Below are 22,884 nucleotides of genomic sequence, written 5' to 3' on the forward strand. Positions count from 1 at the left end.
CTCTTCCGAACCCTGCCGTACACCAAAGCAGTGGTTTTCCCCCACATATGGGGTATCGGCATGTTCAGGAGAAATTGAACAACAAATTTCATGGTGCAATTTATCCTGTTACCCTTATGATAGTACAAAATTAGGGAAAGGAAAACATTTTTTGTGGGAAAAATGTGAAAATTTTATTTTTATGACTCAATGTTATAAACTTCTGTGAAGCAGCTGGGGGTGCAAGGTGCTCACCACATATCTATATAAGTTCCCTAAGGGGTCTAGTTTCCAAAATGGTGTCACTTGTGGGGGGTTTCCACTGTTTAGGCACATCAGGGGCTCCCCAGATGCAACATGGCGTCCGCTAATTATTCAAACAAATTTTACATTCAAAAAGTCAAATGGCGCTCCTTCCCTTCCAAGCCCTGCCGTGCGCCCAAACAGTGGTTTGCCTCCACATATGGGGTATCGGCGTGTTCAGGAGAAATTGCACAACAAATTTCATGGTGCAATTTATCCTATCGCCCTTATGATAATGCAAAATTAAGGGATGAAAAACGTTTTTGCGGGAAAAATGTGAAAATTTTATTTTTACAGCTGATTATTATAAACTTCTGTGAAGCACCTTGGGGTTCAAGGTGCTCACCACACATCTAGATAAGTTCCCTAAGGGGTCTAGTTTCCAAAATGGTGTCACTTGTGGGGGGTTTCCACTGTTTAGGCACATCAGGGGCTCCCCAAATGCAACATGGCGTCCGCTAATTATTCAAACAAATTTTACATTCAAAAAGTCAAATGGCGCTCATTCCCTTCCGAGCCCTGCCGTGCGCCCAAACAGTGGTTTGCCTCCACATATGGGGTATCGGCGTGTTCAGGAGAAATTGCACAACAAATTTCATGGTGCAATTTATCCTATCGCCCTTATGATAATGCAAAATTAAGGGATGAAAAACGTTTTTGCGGGAAAAATGTGAAAATTTTATTTTTACAGCTGATTATTATAAACTTCTGTGAAGCACCTTGGGGTTCAAGGTGCTCACCACACATCTAGATAAGTTCCCTAAGGGGTCTAGTTTCCAAAATGGTGTCACTTGTGGGGGGTTTCCACTGTTTAGGAACATCAGGGGCTCTCCAAACGCAACATGGCGTCTGCTAATTATTCAAACAAATTTTACATTCAAAAAGTCAAATGGCGCTCCTTCCCTTCCAAACCTTGCCGTGCGCCCAAACAGTGGTTTTCCCCCACATATGGGGTATCGGCGTGTTCAGGAGAAATTGCACAACAAATTTCATGGTGCAATTTATCCTATTACCATTATGATAATGGAAAATTAAGGGATGAAAAATGTTTTTGTGGGAAAAATGTGAAAATTTTATTTTTACAGCTCAATATTATAAACTTCTGTGAAGCACCTTGGGGTTCAAGGTGCTCACCACACATCTAGATATGTTCCCTAAGTGGTCTAGTTTCCAAAATGGTGTCACTTGTGGGGGATTTCCACTGTTTAGTCACATCAGGAGCTCTCCAAACGCAACATGGTGTCTGCTAATTATTCAGACAAATTTTACATTCAAAAAGTCTAATGGCGCTCCTTCCTTTCCGAGCCCTGCCGTGCGCCCAAACAGTGGTTTTCCCTCACATATGGGGTATCAGCACGCTCAATAGAAATTGCACAAAAAATTTTGGGGTCCATTTTTTCCTGTTACCCCTGTGAAAATAAAAAAAATTGGGTCTAAAGTAACATTTTTGTGAAAAAAGTTAAATGTTAATTTTTTTCTTCCACATTCCAAAAATTCCTGTGAAGCACCTGAAGGGTTAATAAAGTTCTTCAATGTGGTTTTGAGCACCTTGAGGGGTGCAGTTTTTAGAACGGTGTCACTTTTGGGTATTTTCTGTCATAAAGACCCCTCAAAGTGACTTCAAATATGATGTGGTCCCTAAAAAAATGTTTTTGTAAATTTTGTTGGAAAAATGAGAAATCGCTGGTCAACTTTTAACCCTTATAGCTCCCTAACAAAAAAAAATTTTGGTTCCAAAATTGTGCTGATGTAAAGTAGACATGTGGGAAATGTTATTTATTAAGTATTTTGTGTGACATATCTCTCTGATTTAAGGGCATGAAAATTCAAAGTTTGAAAATTGCAAAATTTTCAAAATTTTTGCCAAATTTCCGATTTTTTCACAAATAAACGCATGTGATATCAAAGAAATTTTACGACTACCATGAAGTACAATATGTCACGAAAAAACAGTCTCAGAATCAGGGGGATCCGTTGAAGCGTTCCAGAGTAATTGCTTCATAAAGTGACAGTGGTCAGAATTGAAAAAATTGGCCCGGTCACGAAGGCAAAAACAGGCTCTGGTGCGAAGTGGTTAAACAGATATATTTGTGTCTGAACAATCAGGAGACACTATTACTGTTTTTCTTTACGGCAAAAAATGCCAAAACCAGGTTAATACAGAGATTTGACCCGTGGAACTGCAAAACCACAGTTCTATTTCTTGGGCCTACACCAGACTCTTTTAAACAGATATATTTGTGTCTGAACAATCAGGAGACATTATTACTGTTTTTCTTTACGGAAAAAATACCAAAAGCTGGATAATAGAGATTTTTTACCATGGAACGGCAAAACCACAGTTATAATTTACTGGTGTATACCAGACTTTTTTAAATAGATATATTTGCGGCTGAACAGTGAGCGACACACTCAAACTGCTTTTTTTTTTTTAGGTAAAAATGGCCCAAAAGTGATTTTTCCTGGCCCCCGAGACCTGGAGCTAAGTCCAGAAATTTCAGCAACAGGAGCACACAGGACTGTAATGCAGCGTTTGCCGGTATAACCACTGCGTCTCATATGCAGCCTGCCTGCCTGATATCTGGGATGGATATTAGTCCTGAGAAGGACTGTTTGTTTGATTTGGCAGGCTTTAGAGACCCTACACTACCTATTTTGCACTATAAATCTCTCCCTAGCTCAGCAGCACTTTCCCTACACTAGCTGATTCCGGCCGTCTGTGTCCAAGATGGCGGCGCCCGGTTTTAAATACTCAAGGTGACGCTGTGCGGCCAGCTAATCAATGTAATGCCCACAACCAACATGGCTGCGGCATTACAGTGACTGGCTGGCAATCCCTGCATGTTCATTGGCTCTGTAAAGAGCGCCAAACATGCAGGGCGGAGACCCGAGCTCCTGCCCGAGTAACCCCGAAATGCTCGGTGCTCGCCGAACATCCCGAGTAGCGTGATGCTCAGGCGAGTACCGAGCAGTGTCGAGCATGCTCGCTCAACACTACTAATGATCTTTTGATATCGCTCTATTTTTTCCATGACAATGGGACATGTAATGATAACAGGAGGTGATACCTTTTTATACACGCTCAAATCACTACTTCAAAAAGGTTAAAACAGCCAAAGAGCGTGTAAAAGAAAAAGACTCTGAAAGTAATGCCACTCCTCGTAGGCAAGGAGAACTAGACAAGTTTCTTAAGAAAAAAATTCCCACACCCCAAAAAGCCTCTAGAAAAATTGCCTCTAACTCACCATTGCTTGCTTCCGCTGCAGACACAGATTCAGGCAGCGAAGATTTGGACTCGAGCTCTCAATCCTCTAACTGTACTCCAATCTCTAGATCTTTCCTAAAGAAAACACTTTCACAGGTGATGCAACCAATAATGCAAGAATTGTCCGGCCTGAGAGCAGACCTTAAACAAGTAGGTCAGAGAGTTGAATCCCTGAAAATTATACAGACAGATTTACTAGACTTTTCAGACACCCTAAAAGACCAAATGTCCTATCATAAACAACAACTGAATTTTGCCCAAGCCATCACACTGCCTCCGCCGTGTTTTACAGATGATGTGGTATGCTTTGGATCATGAGCTGTACCACGCCTTCGCCATACTTTTCTCTTTCCATCATTCTGGTAGAGGTTGATCTTGGTTTCATCTATCCAAAGAATGTTCTTCCAGAACTGTGCTGGCTTTTTTAGATGTTTTTTAGCAACGTTCAGTCTAGCCTTTTTATTCTTGATGCTTATGAGTGGCTTGCATCGTGCAGTCAACCCTCTGTATTTACTTTCATGCAGTCTTCTCTTTATGGTAGATTTGGATATTGATACGCCTACCTCCTGGAGAGTGTTGTTCACTTGGTTGGCTGTTGTGAAGGGGTTTCTCTTCACCATGGAGATTATTCTGCGATCATCCACCACTGTTGTCTTCCGTGGGCACCCAGGTCTTTTTGCATTAATGAGTTCACCAGTGCTTTCTTTCTTTCTCAGGATGTACCAAACTGTAGATTTTACCACTCCTAACATTGTAGCAATTTCTCGGATGGTTTTTTTCTGTTTTTGCAGCTTAAGGATGACTTGTTTCACCTGCATGGAGAGCTCCTTTGACCGCATGTTTACTTCACAGCAAAACCTTCCAAATGCAAGCACCACACCTCAAATCAACTCCAGGCCTTTTATCTGCTTAATTGAAAATGACATAACGAAAGGATTGCCCACACCTGTCCATGAAATAGCCTTGGAGTCATTTGTCCAATTACTTTTGGTCCCTTTAAAAGCAGGGTGGCACATGTTAAGGAGCTGAAACTCCTAAACCCTTCATCCAATTTTAATGTGGATACCCTCAAATGAAAGCTGAAAGTCTGAACTTCAATTGCATCTGAATTGTTTTGTTTAAAATTCATTGTGGTAATGTCTAGAACCAAAACTAGAAAAATGTTGTCTCTGTCCAAATATATATGGACCTATCTGTACTTGGAATCCAAAAAATTGACATACCTTCGTGGATGCCATTAGATGAAGAGATTTTCACCTTTACTCAGCTACAGAGACCTGAAAAATGGTCGATGCAGGGGAAAAGCACCACTAATAGGCTCAGGGGAACACCACCTAGACATCCCCCTCCATGATGAATTAGACTTCTCCTACCAGTTTCCAGTATGCGATGAAACTTTTCTTATGGAAGAAGTTCAGTTATATCCTTCTTCACTTGACTTAATTGGCTGAGAAAGCTTTTCTTGGGACTCCCCCCTGATTGTTCTCTCTTTACTAGTTTTGTTCTCACTTGACAAAAAATGTTATGATTATGACTAGCTTTGTTCATTACTGTCATACCTGTTATTGGTTTGTGTATTACCTTTTATCTCTTTAAGGTATCACCTCCTCATTTATCTTGTCTGCTATTCTTGGGATGCCCCCCCCCCTGCAGCAGATAAGTTGTATATTAATTATATTATAGTTGTAATATGTTATATATGTTTATGCTCGTGCCTTGCTGATTGGACCTCTTTACATTCTCATGTCTTTGAAAGAAATTATGATGACAAATATGACCCCAAATGACACTATAGTAATCGCGTCATTTAATGTTAAGGGATTTCATTCCCCGCAGAAACGCAGTCAAATCCTCCACCTGTTAAATAAAAATAACACTTCCATAGCTTTCATACAAGAAACACATTTTAAAGCAGAACGCACTCCTGACTTGTCCAGATCTAAGTTCCCAACTTGGTACCACAGCTGCGGCTCTTCAGCATCCAGAGGAACCAGTATTGCTCTTCATAAAAATTTAACCTTCTCTTTCAAGGACCAACTTTCAAATACAGAAGGTAGATATGTTTTCGTTAAAGGAAGTATCGCAAACACCATTGTTACATTAAGCAACATTATGCCCCAAATCAGGGTCAAGCTGGCTGGTTGGTTAATACTCTGGATACTCTAAACTCCTTTAAAGAAGGCCTCTTAATAGTAGGTGGTGACCTAAATTCCTCATTAAATCCCCAATTTGATGTTTCCTCAGGATTATCTGCTCTTTCTCAAAAGACTTTGAGGAAAATACATATGTCTCTGAATGCTTTACACCTAATAGATAGTTGGAGACTTCTAAATCCCTCTTCTTTATCTCTTTTAAAATCTGCCTCAATAGGTTCTATAACACTATCGGGCCACGCCCCAATCTTCTTGGAATTATCCATGTCCTCACTACCAAAAAGAGAAATGACTTGGAGATTAAATGAGTCTCTAATAAACAATGAAGAATATATCTCTAAGATCTCCAAATTTCTGGACTTATACTTCAAGGAAAATTTGAACTCTGGTCCCTCTGTTCCGGTGATTTGGGAAGCCCATAAGGCTGTTATTAGAGGTGAACTAATATTATTAAATGCCCATCTAAAAAAATCTAGAGATAAAGAAATTTTTTCTTTGCTCAATCAAATCAATACTTTAGAAAAACTTCATAAAAAGTCTTTAGCGAATAAAGCTCAAAACGACCTTTTGGTCTTAAGAAATAAACTCAAGGATGCTTTAAACATAAAATCTGCTAAAATATTCCAAAGATGCAAGCAGATAATCTATCTACATGGCAATAGAGGGAGTAAGCTTAGATCCTCTTTGCTCAAGAAAAATCTTGAGAGATCTTTTCTTAAAAAAATCCGCTCCAAAGATGGAACCTTAAGTGAAGATACGGCAGACATTTCACACTCTTTTAAATCTTACTATCAGGAACTATATAATATAGAATCCCTGCCTTCTGTTACGAGTCCGGAAGGTGGAACCTCTGTGCTGTGGTGCAAGGAGGGACCCAGAGGGGCGTAACTAGGTATCAACTCGAAGCGACCAAGGTCGTACAGCGGCTCAATCGACTCCGTGACCAGGGAGGGTCCGAGCTGAGGGTCCAGGTACTACTCTGGGGACGAGCTTGTAAGGGAGCAGGTGACTTCCACGGTACAGATAGTAGGGACTGACCGGTATTGCAGATGGGCACAGCAGGCAGGCTGACGAGTGATCCGGGTAGATGGACTGGCAGACACGGCAGGTAACAAGCAGGAACCTCCAGGTAGGTACGGCAGATGTCAGCAGAAGCCTCCAGGGAGGCTGTCAGGTAGGCACGACCAGTGCTGGCAGAAAACTCTAGGTAGGCAGTCAGGAGGTCACGGCAAGTGACGGCAGGAGCCTCCAGGTAGGCACAGCAGGTAACAGGCAGGTGCTTCCAGGTAAGCGGGCTGACAGGCACGGCAGGTAACAGGCAGGTGCTTCCAGGTAAGCGGGCTGGCAGGCACGGCAGGAACAGGCAGGTAATAGGCAGGTGCTTCCAGGTAAGCAGGCGGGCAGAGCTCATAGACAGACTGGCGGACAGAACGGAAGACAGACTGTCAGGCTGGAGAGTAGTCAGGCTGGCGGACAGGACTGGAAATCAGGCTGGCGGACAGGACTGGAAATCAGGCTGGCGGACAGGACTGGAAATCAGGCTGGTGGACAGGACTGGAAATCAGGCTGGCGGACAGGACTGGAAATCAGGCTGACGGACAGGACTAGTAGTCAGGCTAGCAGCAGGACCTGAGGGCTGAAGCAGAGGTAAGTACACTGTGCAACAACTATTGCTCGGGCACCTGCATTTTGGAGGAGGTGCCTTATATATGGGAGGACCTCCGGCTATTGGCCGGGGACTCCTTAGGATGGCATGCGCGGCCCCTTTAAGAGGAAGAGTGCGCGCGCGCACCCTAAGCACAGTGCCAGGGAAGCTGCACGCGCCGGCAGCAGCAGGAAGAGTAGCGCTGGAGGACGCCGGGCGGGTAGCGAGGAGGTGAGAGGGACGGCGTCTCTGCCTGGCAGGGGACAGAGACGCCGATGCTACACCTTCTATGCTTCACCCATATTTGGCATCTACAAAAATTAAAGATTTTTTAAACTCGCTGAACCTTCCCACTCTTAAACCAGAACACATACAATTATTAACAAAGAATGTCACTCAACAAGAAATTCTAGACACGCTAAAATCCATTCCTAATGGTATATCACCTGGCCCAGATGGCCTTCCCATAATTTACTATAAATAAATTATCAAATCTTTTCTCCCACACTTAGTAGAATTATTTAATGCATTCTTGTCAAGAGACGCCCCGACTACTCAAACTTTGGAAGCACATGTTTCGGTTATTCACAAGGAGGGTAAAGACCCTACACATTGCGGTAACTACCGTCCAATTTCTCTATTGAATACTGATATTAAATTATGGGCTAAACTCCTTGCTAGGAGCCTGGAATACGTGCTCCCATATCTAATACACTGCGACCAGGTTGGTTTTGTTAAGGGTAGGGAGGGAAAAGATAACTCTAGTAAAATCATTCGCGCCATTGCCCATGCTAGGAGAGGGGGCTCCCCTTTGATCTTGCTCACTACAGGCGCCGAAAAGGCATTCGACAGAGTGAGCTGGAGGTTTTTAGCATATACTCTAGAAAAATTTGCTTTCCCTGAGATTTTTGTAAATTCTATCTTCTCTTTATACTCCTCCCCTTCTGCTAGAATACGGGTAAATGGTACTCTTTCACAAAGTTTTACTATTCAAAATGGGACGAGGCAAGGCTGCCCCCTGGCGCCTTCCCTCTTTATACTCCTCATGGAAAAACTTGTTTAAGTAATTGGACAGGACCCAGATATTCAGGGAATTAAAATGAAAAATACCAAACTATTGTTGGCAGTTTTTGCAGATGATCTGCTCCTCATGCTTTCCAATTCAATTAAAGCATTCCCCAAACTCATGTCTATTTTTGAACAATTTGGAGAGCTCTCTAATTTTAAAATTAACTACGAGAAATTGGAAGCATTAAACATTTCCACCCCCACATCTGATGTTGAATTTCTACAGAGTTCTACCCCTTAAGTGGCCACATGGCTGTATCAAATATTTAGGGATCCAGATCACTAATAACCGAGATCTTTTATATGAGAAAAATTTTACACCATTGGTTGAGAAAATGAGATCCCTCCTTAAAACTTTCGACAACCCATTGTTATCTTGTATTGGTAGGAAAAATGTAGTAAAAGCATACATTCTCCCTAAAATCATCTACCACATAAATATGCTCCCCATATGCCTCCCTTTGTCTTTCTTTTCTTCCATAAAACAAGTACTAGCTCAACACATATGGAAACATAAAAGACCTAGGCTCTCACACAAATTATTATCCCAACGAAACCATAGAGGTGGCATTGGGCTTCCGGACATCCTAAGATATTATAAATCCATTCACATGCTCAGATGGCTAAAGATGGCCAATGCCTCCAAAAGAAGAGATGCTAAAGATATTGACTGTCTTCTACTAGGTAACAACCCCCATAAGTTCATATGGGCAGATGTAATTCCTGTCTCTGAGATGTCGAGAAACACCATTACTTCCACTTCTCTGGCTATTAAACGTAACCTAGTTCAAGAACTCCATGGTGACACTATCCCTATGTCTGATGCTCCAATATCTACTATCCCATACTTTTTAGACCCCAAGTACACAGACCCTTATAACCTCTGGTCAGAGTTACCAAACTATTCTATTAAACAATTCCTTTCAAATGAGATCCTTATGCTAGACTCTTGGCCAATGGGTACCTCGACGTGGCCCAAAAACTTCCTGCAATATAATCATGTCTCTCACATCTTCTCTCAGTTTAAAACTAGATTCTCTAAAATTAGGAAGGGCTCTTGGATTGACATGTTAAGTAGACTTTCTTTCCCTTTTTCCAAAGTTATTTCGAAGATATATGACAATTTGACATCCCAGTTCTCTCAAAAGCCCACTTTCATATATTCCAGGGAGACGGAATTAAATATTACATTGTCCGAAGAGGAAACTGACTCCATCCTTTCCAATTCACATGGCTTCTCAAGATGTATAACTTTACAAGAAAATTCATATAAAATTATTTCGCGTTGGTACAGAACCCTGGAAATATTACACCATTTTGGTCGGAGTGACTCTAACTTATGTTGGAGATGCAAACTAGCTGTGGGTAATATGACACATATCTTTTGGTCATGCTCGAAGATTAGACCATTTTGGGGAAAATTAGAACTGACCTTAAAAAAACTAGGCCTGATAAGACATTCATTAACCCCTAAAGAAATCCTATTATCCTGCCCAACAGATAACTATGAGCCAAAAAAACATGACTTGATCCCCCTGTTGTTGGGTTCAGCAAAACAACTGATATCTCTACATTGGAAGCAGGAATCTCCCCCCACTCATTCTGAATGGATAAATAAGGTAAACATGATAAGACTCACCAGTTGGGAAACCTATAGTCACCCTAAATTTTCTAAAGTTTGGAGCCAATGGAGACAGGAGGTTTAATTTTTTCTTTGTCCCCCCCCCCCCTTCCCTGGAAAACCATATCAATCTCCTGATATGATATTCTTACTATTCTTATTCCCTTGCCCTGTTGATTACACCCATCCACTCACCCTATCCTTCTGCGACTAAATTACCCCCTTGGTGGAGAGTGTTTATCAACCACTAACTTTTTATGTCACTAAACTTTAAAAGATCTACTATTCCTATATAGGGTTATTTGACTGCAATTATTTTATTTTATATTCATATGTCTTTTACTCATATGTCATGCCGCTCTTTATTCTTGTCTTTTTATTTATTTCTTTTCTGAGGTCTAATTTGTGGGCTACGAGCTTGTTTATGTTGTTGTTCTTTTCTAGGTTTTTTCTGGTTTTTATGTTACTATGTCCTTTTAATGTATCAACATGACTTCTGTACTTTTGACCTTTGTGCAATTATTTACTTGTCATGTAATTTCAATCTTTCGTGTTCTATACTTAATTCAGAAATAAAGAATGTAAAAAAAAATAAGTTTTTATACCCATATGAATTTTTAATATAAAGAATAATAAAAGCTACATTTTATGGCTTGAATAGAGATGGGGTTCTCCACACTTTGTCTGGTTTTCCTCCAAAACATCTTAAAATGGCTTCTAGAAAGTTTGCTCCCAAATTTGTAGGTCCTTACTAAAATTTTAAATCCCGTGACTGTTAAGCTTCAACTCCCTGTAGCTTGGAAAATCAACAACTTCTTCCATTTTTCTCTTTTAAAGAAATTTGAAGGGACACTTGGTCCCCAAGACATTATTGAGGTGGATCAGGAGAATAAAATCGAGCGAGTTCTGGTATCCAGGCTGGTCAAATGGCATTTGCAGTATCTCAGTATTTTCAGTTAAAACATTATTTTTCCTTGTGTAACTTCTCTGATGTTTATGAAAAATTGATTCCCATGTAAAATATTTACCACATTAAAAAAAGGCTTCTCCCCTGTGTTAATTCTTAGGTAAGAAGAGATTTCTTCACAAAACATTTTCAGCATTCTGAACATGAAAATGGCATCTCCCCAGTATTGGTTCTCTGGTGGATATCAAGAGAATCTTTCTGGTTAAAACATTTCCCACATTCTGAACATTAAAAGGGCTTCTCCCCTGTGTGAGTTCTTTGGGGATTAGCACAATATGATTTATGGCTAAAACATTTCCCACATTATGAACATGAAAAAGGCTTTTCCACAGTTTGGGTTCTCTGATGGCTATTAAGATTCACTTTTTGGTTAAAACATTTCCCACATTTTGAACAAGAAAAAGGCTTCTCCCCTGTGTGAGTTCTCTGGTGCTTAACACAATTTGAATTCTAGCTAAAACGTTTCCCACATTCTGAACATGAAAAAGGCTTGCCCCCTGTGTGGGTTCTCTGGTGACTATCAAGATGCTGTTTCAGGTTAAAACATATCCCACATTCTGAACATGAAAAAGGCCTCTCCCCTGTGTGAGTTCTCTGGTGATTAAGAAGAGATGATTTCTTTACAAAACATTTTCCACATTCTGAACATGAAAATGGCTTCATCCCTGTGTGAGTTCTCTGATGTGTAACAAGAGCTGATTTCGCTATATAACATTTCCCACATTCTGAACATAAAAAGGCTTCTCCTCTGTGTGAGTTCTCTGGTGCTTAACAAAATATGATTTCTGGTTAAAACATTTCCCACACTTTGAACAAGAAAATCTATTCTCTGCTGTGTGAATTTTTTGATCTTTAAGAAAGGAATTTTTGAGGGGAAAACTATTTCCATATTCTGAATGTGAAAAGGAATTCTTTGCTTTAGGAGCAGTTCGTCTTTTAATGCTTATTTTGTGACTTTGATTTTCCTTAGTAGTCGGTAATGAATCAGAAGACAGGACCTGTTTCATAGGATCAGATGACATATCTTTGCTGTGAAGGGATGATGGTATATCTGAAATAATTGCATTCACTTCAATTGTATCCTGTGGGATCTCAAGATCGTCTGATTTACAAATTGAAGATGTCAGCTGTCCCTCTGATCTCCTGGTACAGTCAACTGCCAAGAAGATAACAAATTATTATTTTTCAATAAAATATCCTTGATTTATATATTTTTCAACATTTCTACTTAAACTGTGTGTAAAAATGGTAAGTTATGTAAAAATATTGAATTATTCACCAAGACAATGACAGTTCACAGTCTAATAGAAAATCTCATAGGATGAACCAGTAGAACGTGGTGTTCAACTGTTTGTTCATTCTGGAATATGGAACAAAAAGCCACCAAGCAATGTTATGTAGGTGAAAATAATATCAATAAAAACGTCTACTCATCTCACAAAAAACAAGCCCCCACTCAGGTCCATCATCTGTCAGTGTAATAACAGAGGTTTCCACATTATTAGTGGCTCAAAGGCTCTTGAAAAGCAACATGGCTTCCATAAACCAATCCAGCAATATCCGCTCTACCAAAATCAGATCTCCCCCTCGCTTCTGAGCCTTGCAGTGCGCCCAAACTATATTTAGCCTCCATGTATTTAGCATTACTATAGTGAGAAGAACCCACTTAATTGATGGTGTGTGTCTCCTGGAACACAATCTAGGCACTATGTGTTGGGTAATAAAATTATATATTTGCAATTTTCAAGCATCCCTTGAATATTCTAAAAAGTGCCTGAGAAGTCAAAATAGTCACTTCTTCTACTGATTAATTCACTGAGGGCTATAATTTCCAAAATGAAGTCACTTTATGGGGATTTTTACTCCTCTGATTTTCTGCCATTTTGTCATATTAGGGCTTCTGCAAATGGTGTGTCCCACTTTCTTTGGGTTCTGCTCATGCAACATCTGCTTCTCTCACCAGGTGCCGCCTTATTCATCCGGCAGGCGGCGCTGGTGATGGAGGAGACGTCAGAACCAGAAGCTCTGGGCGGCACAGGCTCTGTCCAGCCACTAAGATTAGGGTGCCTGGGACCAGTAGTACTATCCAGTCTGGCAGTATGGGTGTGTGTGCTGTCCAGCTGGAGTAATCTGCTCCCTACTTCAACCAATTGGAAAGCACCGCACCCTACTAAAGCTGGAGGCATATTGCCGGAAGCTGCCAGATACAGCCTTGTTCTCCTCTGGTTCAGTCCTCTGTGCTCAGCTCCCGGCTTGTGGATTTATTTCTGTTGCGACCTCGGCCTGTTTACTGACTACTCTTGTGCCATCTGAGTTTGTATTTCTTCTGCTCTCCTGGTTCTGACCCGACTACTTGAATATTCTTTTTCCCCATCTCACTCCACAGAACAGCAGGTAACACTGTGGCCCAAGCCTAGGGGTCTCTGTGTAAGTCCAGATCCATGTAGAGGGGTTAAGGGGTGATGGGCAAAACTGTGAGTATAGACAATAACAAATCTCTAGAAATGATCAAACTCAAGAGTCTTCATCAGTGAAAAAAGTGAATAACTAGTGGTGAAACCTCTCTGGGGTAATTGGAGTATGGGGCTCAGGGGCTCTTGGGAATCTAAACTATTGTAAAGGCCAATATTTGTTGTCAGATGAGTTTCAAGAAGAAATATTTTAAACATTTTAAAGATAACTTTTCATAATACTGCAGAGCTGAGGTGTCTTAAATTTAGGTCTCAGGCATTTGGAAGAAGAAATAGAGACCTTCTTTTAACCCTGTTACAGCCTGGGGTGTAATAGTACACACCAGGCTGTCACCCCATGTTCAGCGCGGGCTCCGCGCTGAGCCCACACTGAACCGGGCACATGTCAGCTGATTTATACAGCTGACCTGTGCCCGCAACAGCCGCGGGTGGAATCGCGATCCAACCGCGGCTGTTAAAATCTCTGACAGCGGCATTTAACAGCGCCGCGCCGGGAGCGCGTCATTTACCTTGCCCATCGGTGACCCCGTCACATGATCGCGGGTCACTGATGGGTGGGTATGACAACCCTGGGTCTGCAGCAGACCCCAGTGGTTGTCATGTACTGATCGCTATGAGCGCCACCTAGTGGTCGGCGCTCATAGCACAGGAGCATTTCTGCTACATAGAGGTGATCTGCTCATCACCTCTATGTAGCAGAGGCGATCGGACAGTTGCTGCTTCTATAGTCTACTATGGAGACTATAGAAGCAAGCAAATAGTGTAAAAAAATGTTTTTAAAAATATTAAAAAAATAAAAAAAATATAAAAGTTCAAATCACCCCCCTTTCTCCCCATTCAAAATAAAATATATATAAAAAAACCACATACACATATTTGGTATCACCGCGTTCAGAATCGCCCGATCTATCAATATAAAAAAAGAATTAATCCGATCGGTAAACGGCATAGCGAGAAAAAAATTCTAAATGCCGGAATTACGTTTTTTGGTCACCGCAACATTGAAATAAAATGCAATAACGGGCGATTAAAACATCATATCTACCCCAAAACGGTATCAATAAAAACTTCAGCCCGGCGCTCAAAAAATAAGCTCTCACCCGGCCCCCCCAGGTCCCGAAAAATGGAAACGCTACGGGTCTTGGAAAATAGCACCTTTTTTTTTTGTTGTTTTATTTTTTCACCACTTAAATAAAAAAGAACCTATACATGTTTGGTGTCTACAAACTCGCAATGACCTGTCAGTTTTAGCATTCAGTGAACGTGGTAAAAAAAATAAAAAAAACATCTGTGGTATTGCACTTTTTTTGCAATTTCACCGCACTTGGAATTTTTTCCCCGTTTTCCCATACACGATATAGTAAAACCAGTAATGTCATTCAAAAGTACTACTCGTCCCGCAAAAAATAATCCCTCACACGGCCATATTGACCAAAAAATAAAAATGCTATGGCTCTGGGAAAAAGGGGAGCAAAAAACGAAAATGCAAAAATGGAAAATCCCAGGGTCCTTAAGGGGTTAAAGACTACCAGGGAGTTTCAAACTTATTAGTGAGGCCGGCTGATCCCACCACAATCAAACTATCAAACAGAATGAACCTGTAAAAAGAAGACTTTTTTATTCTATTGTTACATTCCCAACAACATTATATGTTTGGGGTGGAAAACTGCAACACTAAACCGGAGTCACACTCATTTATGGTGGATCATTACAGCTACTATGAGTCCTGACCAGAAGAGTAGAGAAAGTATTAGCGCCCCCATTTCAGGAGAGATTGTGCAGTAATCTGAATTCCTTAGGATCGAAAACATAATGCAATTTATGACGTGGAGTGAATCCATGAAACCAGGGCTGGAGCCAACACATCTCCTGCAGACGTGAATAAACGTATATTACAGCCATCAGCCACGCACAGCTTAGAGATATATCATGGCACAGGTGTAATGTTTTCTGTATAGTTTATCACTATCCTGTTTGAAGTTAGTTGGTTTAAAAAGAAATTTAAAAGTCGGGATAAAGGGAAACTCTGTTGTTAATGTACAGAAATTCACACTTGGCCTCACTGCACATTTAATGTTGTAGATCATAAGAGTGAAGTTTGGCCAGAAAGACTGGACCTGGTCTTGTAGGGACCATATGAGCACATTCAGCAGCACAGAAGAGAGAGAAGGTAGATTCATCCAATAAGATATCAGGGATCTAGGAAGCCAACAGCATCATTACCCTCCGCTTTCTCTTACAGGCCCATCATAATATTTTCATTCAAGTGATTTTCTAATTTGTCAGCACATTCTACGTACGCAGTCATTTAGCTTTATAGTTTACAGATCTGGCAGATAAGTCAGTTTCTTCTAATCACAGGGAGTAGGTGGATCTTCCTGGTTGTAAGTTCTATAGAAAAGGCTTTTCAATGACCACAGTCATTTAAACAGTTTTGGGTGGAGGAGAATGTTGTGGTCTAGAGGCAAAATGGTGATCACACGATTGTGATATAGCCGGACTACACCAACGATAAAGCAGCCACAGCCGGTGACTGAGAAGAATCTGTGACTTCTCTGCATTTAGTGGTCACTACTCACCTGGGTAGTCATATGTAGGAATCTCCTCTTTACACCGCTCATCACCCCTCACATATGTCTCTGTAGTATTAATATGGGTCAGATCTTCACCCTGAAACAAATATTGTAAAAGTCACAGACAGATGGAGAAGTCCCATCTATGATCAGCTCTAATCCTGCCATCTCCACCGTTCTCATTACACAAGTATAAACCATATAATACTGGTGGATAAAACAAGACTGAACACAAGACCTTCACAGCCACCTACACATCATAGGGGAGATCTCATGACACCTTCTCTCCATCTACCTGATGATCCTGAGGAACATTGGGATCTTCTTGTTTACAGCCCTGTGGAAGAAGAGGACGGGGACATCTCTCTGGTGTTGTCCTCTTACTGGATAGATCTGGAGGAATCACATACAGGGACTGAATTCATTCTTTACATACAGACAATTATAGGCCGTGTGTATTTAGTCCTTTTACCTGGTGATGTGAGGGGCTGGGGAACCTCCATCATGACGTCCTTGTACAGATCTTTGTGTCCTTCTAAATACTCCCACTCCTCCATAGAGAAATAGACAGCGACATCCTGACATCTTATAGGAACCTGACACATACAATGATACCGTCATCCCCCCAATAGTGTTACTGTATAATGTCCCAGCATTCCCAGCAGTGTCACCTCTCCAGTCAGCAGCTGAATCATCTTGTAGGTGAGTTCTAGGATCTTCTGGTCATTGATGTCATCATGTATGAAGGGGTGAGATGGAGGCCCTGCGATTGGGCTCAGGGGTCTTCCCCATCCCTCAGACACAGGGTCCTGACAGAGCTCACTAGAGGTCTTCTTCACTACTATGTAATCCTGGTTATGAAGGAAGCATATAACATTTTATCAGATGCTAAATATTATGAAAAGCTAGAGGTGGATCCCTCAAAGGATTTCACAAGGGAATACCATGACCTGATCAATTATGCCTACACAGCAGGTATCCTTACAAAAAAAGAAAAAACCTTTTTAAACAATAAAGAACCATCATTGGCATTCTTTTATCACTTGCCGAAAATTCACAAGGATTGTAATATTCCTCCTGGACGACCGATCATTTCAGGAATGAATTCCCTTACTAGTCCACTCTCCCACTTTATAGATCTGTACCTTCAGCAATATGTAAAATCTCTCACCTCCTATTTAAAAGATTCTACTCAACTTATTTTTGAATTGAATGCACTACAATGGGAAGATAATTATCTCATGATTACAATGGATGTTAATGCACTTTATTCAAATATTGGTCATGATTTAGGTATAAATGCAGTGAAATTTTTTTTACAGCAGGATAAAGATATGCCACAAGGTCAGGTAGATTTCCTTTTGAGAGGCTTAAATTTTATCCTCAAGCATAATCTTTTTGAATTTGAGGGACACCTCTATTTACAGAGGCTCGGTACCGCGATGGGGACTTGGATAGCCCCAAGTTTTGCTAATTTATTCATGGGGCTATTCGAGTCCCAGTCGCCCCTATGCTCCCCTAAATATAGCAACAATATAGTACTGTACAAGCGCTATATAGATGACCTATTCGTGATATGGAGGGGCAGTAAAGAGGATGCTCAGTCTCTAGTCAATGAATTGAATGAGAACACCTGGGGTATTACTTTTTCTTCTAGTATCGAACCAAAAATAGCTGTTTTTCTTGATTTAGAAATTTCACATGAAGAAAAGAAAATAATAACGAAAACTCATTTCAAATCTGTTGATGTGAATGGCTACTTGGACTATCAAAGTGCCCATTACATCAAATGGAAAAATAACATCCGTTTCAGCCAATTTCATCGAATCAGAAAAAATAATACTAAGGATTCGGATTATATCAGACAATCGGATATAATCAAGAAGAGATTTAAAGAGAAAAAGTACCCCAAGCAAATTATCGATGAGGTATACCGTATAAATTTGACTAAAACCCAAACTGATTGTTTGGGGAATAAGGATGAATTGCCCCATAAGGAATCCAGGGATAGTGACACTAAGAATATGAATAAATGGAATCATAATTTTATCACCTCTTATAATAAGGGGAACCAATTGATTAGGAATATTTTGCAAAAGCATTGGCATATCTTGAAACAAGATCCTCTCCTACGAGATATATTGCCAAAAATACCTGGCATTACATTTAGGAGAGGAAAAACTCTAAGAAACCTCCTCGCACCTAGTCGTTTAAAAAAACGGAAACCAGGAGGCTAACCGGTGTTCTCTCAATCTAAAAATATTTGTCCCTTGATTAGTACATTATTACTCACACAGAATGGCACTTATAGGTGCTCTCAGAAAAAATGTCAGTGCTGTCATATAATTACTCATGGGTCCCATTCCACTACATCGAATAGCACAGGAGAGACTTTTAATATCAAGGATCACCTGACCTGTACTAGTGACTATGTAATCTATGTTATTACATGCGATTCCGGTCTCCAGTACGTGGGTAGGACCACACAAATGGTGAGATCCCGACTCAATGCCCACAGATATAATGCCAAAAATGGCTTATTAACACACAGCCTCTCCAGACATCTTCTTACTACCCATAACAAAAAATTTAAAGTGAGACTTACACCGGCGGAGCAGATTCCGGCTGATATTCCTGACAGGATCCAACAACTTAACAAGAAGGAGGCCTTCTGGATATATAGACTACGTTGTTTGTATCCTGATGGCCTCAATGATAAATTGGAGAATGTATAGAGTTCACGGAGATATCTCCACAATTAATGTTTCATTCACTATGTATAATAATAACCTCTTTCTCTTTTTTTTTCCTTTGTTTTTTTTTTTCCTTATATGCGTTTTTGGTGCGTTTTTTATCAATTTTAGAGGAGAAGAGAGAAAAAAAAAAAATTTTTAATATATTTTTTAAATTTTTTATCTTTTTTTTTTTTTCTTGCGTTTTTTGATGCGTTTTTTTTTTTTCCTCTCTCTCTGCCTTCCGTTTTACTGCCTTTAGCATATATATCTATGTGAATTTAACTCCCCTTATCTGAATTTTATTGATATACCTATTGAATGAAAATCTTCTTAAATCCAGGTTCATGGTATAGATTCTTCTATCAATGCACTTATTTTCTCCTCTTAAAGGGATAGAAAAAGAAAGGAAAGAAAGAGAAGGAGAAAGTATAATACCTTCGTTACCAAAATTTTATTATGTTAGGGAGAATATAAGTATATCTTTGGCTTTCCTGTGATATATTTGGTAAGTATACTTTACTTGTGTACATCTATACTATTAGGAACAAAATCTAATTTTTATATACCATACTTGTGCAATATTTTGGATACATGAATTAATATTTATTCAATATTCATTTAATATTTATTGGCTATTTATACAAAAAATTCTATAAGGCGTCATATTTTCACTTGTCTTTGTTGTATATGTTTTTATCATGTTTTTAATTAGTGGTGTTGTTTGTCCCAGTCATGATAAAATTTACAAATTTTTTTCGACACTCTGCTTCTATATTTCATGATTTTGTATGCTTGGTGCCTGCTTTGCCCTCTTTTTTTCCTGTTCTCAATTTGTCTGTTTGGGGGTCTTTGGGCACAGGCATAGGTTTATTTATATGGTGGTGCTGGGTCTCCTTTTTGCCATCAGAATCTCTCACCTCTCCTGTAAGCCGGAAGAGGATCTCTACGGTGAAGTGTAATATGCTCTCCACCATCTTGTCTCTATCCATATCCATCTTTGATTAGTAAATCAGGAAAATTCTCTTATATAGAAGATCTTCACTGAGAGGATCCGATATTGTAGAGACCTGAATGAGAAGATGAGCCGATGTAACATCATAAAAATCCTGTGTAATAATACAATTACTGGAGATAATAAGGGGAAACATATGAGGAGATTTATTATTTTACAGTATTTAGTTTTCTTCTTTACATCTACTAATAAAACCTATATACACTGCTCAAAAAATAAAGGGAACACTCAAATAACACATCCTAGATCTGAATGAATGAAATATTCTCATTGAATACTTTGTTCTGTACAAAGTTGAATGTGCTGACAACAAAATCACACAAAAATCATCAATGGAAATCAAATTTATTAACCAATGGAGGCCTGGATTTGGAGTCACCTCCAAAATTAAAGTGGAAAAACACACTACAGGCTGATCCAACTTTGATGTAATGTCCTTAAAACAAGTCAAAATGAGTCTCAGTATTGTGTGTGGCCTCCACGTGCCTGTATGACCTCCCTACAACGCCCGGGCATGCTCCTGATGAGGCTGAGTATTGTGTGTGACCTCCACATGCCTGTATGACCTCCCTACAATGCCTGGGCATGCTCCTGATGAGGTTGTGGATGGTCTACTGTGGGATCTCCTCCCAGACCTGGACTAAAGCATCCGCCAACTCCTGGACATTCTGTGGTGCAACGTGACGTTGGTGGATGGAGTGAGACATGATGTCCCAGATGTGCTCAATCGGATTCAGGTCTGGGGAACGGGCGGGCCTGTCCATAGGTTCAACTCCTTCATCTTGCAGGAACTGCTGACACACTCCAGCCACATGAGGTCTGGCATTGTCCTGCATTAGGAGGAACCCAGGGCCAACCGCACCAGCATATGGTCTCACAAGGGGTCTGAGGATCTCATCTCGGTACCTAATGGCAGTCAGGCTACCTCTGGTGAGCACATGGAGGGCTGTGCGGCCCTCCAAAGAAATGCCACCCCACACCATTATTGACCCACTTCCAAACCGGACATGCTGAAGGATGTTGCAGGCAGCAGATCGCTCTCCACGGCGTCTCCAGACTCTGTCACGTCTGTCACATGTGCTCAATGTGAACCTGCTTTCATCTGTGAAGAGCACAGGGCGCCAGTGGTGACTTTGCCAATGCTGGTGTTCTGTGGCAAATGCCAAGCGTCCTGCACGGTGTTGGACTGTGAGCACAACCCCCATCTGTGGACATCGGGCCCTCATACCACCCTCATGGAGTCGGTTTCTAACCGTTTGTGCAGACACATGCACATTTGTGGCCTGCTGGAGGTCATTTTGCAGGGCTCTGGCAGTGCGCCTCCTGTTTCTCCTTGCACAAAGGCGGAGGTAGCGGTCCTGCTGCTGGGTTGTTGCCCTCCTACGGCCCCCTCCACATCTCCTGGTGTACTGGCATGTCCAGCCTCTGGACAGTATGCTGACAGACAGCGCAAACCTTCTTGCCACAGCTCGCATTGATGTGCCATCCTGGATGAGCTGCACTACCTGAGCAACTTCTGTGGGTTGTAGAGTCCGTCTCATGCTACCATGAATGTGAAAGCACAACCAACATTCAAAAGTGACCAAAACATCAACCAGAAAGCATTGGTACGGAGATGTGGTCTGTGGTCCCCACCTGCTGAACCACTCCTTTATTGAGGGTGTCTTGATAATTGCCAATAATTTCCATCTATTGTCTATTCCATTTGCACAACAGCATGTGAAATTGATTGTCAATCAGTGTTGCTTCCTAAGTGGACAGTTTGATTTCACAGAAGTTTTATTTACTTGGAGTTATATTCTGTTGTTTAAGTGTTCCCTTTATTTTTTTGAAAAGTGTATTTTAGGCCACAGACAACAAGCAGTTTTTCCCTCGGAGTCGGAAGCTGAACACGTTTCTCAGACTCATTTTCCATAAAGCTAATTCTCATCTCATTTACTGACACTGGAATCGGCATTAGCAATACTGCAGGAGATATTCATTACACATGACATGAGAAATTAAACACCTACAATCACAATCCTTATAGTAAGGCTTATATGCATCATATCAACAATAACCCAAATTTAGAAAAAATGACAGCCAAAATATATTAAAAAAATCTCATTTATTTAGAATACATAAAAAGTACAACAAAAAATAACATATGGTAATAATAACACAACACAGGTAGAAAAAGGGGGCACACCTGGTATACATATATACATCGATAGGACAAAATTGGTACACAGACTGATTAATGAATTAATAAAGCCAGAGTATAAAATTTAATAAAACAGTATATATGTGCTAATGTGTATCTCAAAAATATAATGTATGAGTAAAGCAGTTCACAAACTACTCCAAATAAGCCATCTATAGGAGATTACATGTATACAGACAATGAACATCAAAAGAAAGTATAATACCTGTATATGTATGGAAGAATTAGTGAGGGAAACATAAAAAACCAAGGGCCCACGCACGTTTCACAAAGAAATGCTTTGTCCAGTATAGTGAGCTACTGTGTAACCACTTTATAGGGTGAAGGGTCCAATCAGATTGTATAAGGAGGATAAACTAACTATATGGCACCTGCACATAGAGGGAGTCGTCACTGGAGGAAGCTGAATAAATTAGGGTGAAGGTTCATTTATCCAGTTTCTTCCAATGAAGACTTCCTCTACATGTAGGTGCCGAATAGTTAATTTATTTTCTCTCTCTTTCGTGTTTGGATTTCCGCGACAGACACTAGCTGTCCGATACAAACCATGAACTTTACAGGTCGGGCTCGCTCATCTCTAGTTATTATTGATCCTTACTATAAGGATTGTGGTCGTAGGTGTTTAATGTATACATTTTACTATTACAGTAATTATTCCTCAATCCGGTGTGGATTACATGAGCAGACATGCGTCCTGGCTAATACGGGCTAAAAACATATTACAAAATGAAACCCCACAGGTACAAGATTCAGCCCAGAAGATTGCACTGAAAAGGACTTTTAAAAAAACGTATTAAACCGTCGTACTCATCTCTGGTGGAAAAAAACTTTGCCGGAGAATTACCTGTCCAAAGATATCACACCCCATGGACTCAGAGAGCAGGTTTTT

At 40.5% G+C, this 22,884-nt stretch overlaps 2 protein-coding genes across 2 annotated transcripts in view; both read right to left on the minus strand.

The window, feature by feature from the left end:
* The window catches only part of LOC141215262 (uncharacterized), a 103,906-nt gene extending 92,778 nt beyond the window's left edge, over positions 1 to 11,128 (minus strand). Inside the window, exon 1 of the mRNA XM_073665585.1 lies at positions 11,063 to 11,128. Coding sequence (XP_073521686.1) covers positions 11,063 to 11,128 — 66 coding nt within the window. The remainder of the gene's footprint in view (positions 1 to 11,062) is intronic.
* A 176-nt stretch (positions 11,129 to 11,304) lies between these two features.
* LOC141215263 (oocyte zinc finger protein XlCOF8.4-like) lies at positions 11,305 to 19,793 on the minus strand. The gene is made up of 6 exons (XM_073665586.1): positions 19,698 to 19,793; positions 16,717 to 16,896; positions 16,518 to 16,641; positions 16,341 to 16,438; positions 16,052 to 16,142; positions 11,305 to 11,363 (listed from the first exon to the last, which is right to left on the minus strand). Exons 1-6 carry the CDS (start codon positions 19,773 to 19,775, stop codon positions 11,305 to 11,307), a joined length of 630 nt encoding a protein of 209 aa, XP_073521687.1. The 5' UTR covers positions 19,776 to 19,793.
* Between the last annotated feature and the right edge of the window lie 3,091 nt (positions 19,794 to 22,884).

This window comes from Phyllobates terribilis, unplaced genomic scaffold, assembly GCF_046119375.1.
Source record: "Phyllobates terribilis strain yellow unplaced genomic scaffold, ASM4611937v1 Scaffold_235__1_contigs__length_3068650, whole genome shotgun sequence".
In the NCBI taxonomy this organism is placed as follows: Eukaryota; Metazoa; Chordata; class Amphibia; order Anura; family Dendrobatidae; genus Phyllobates; species Phyllobates terribilis.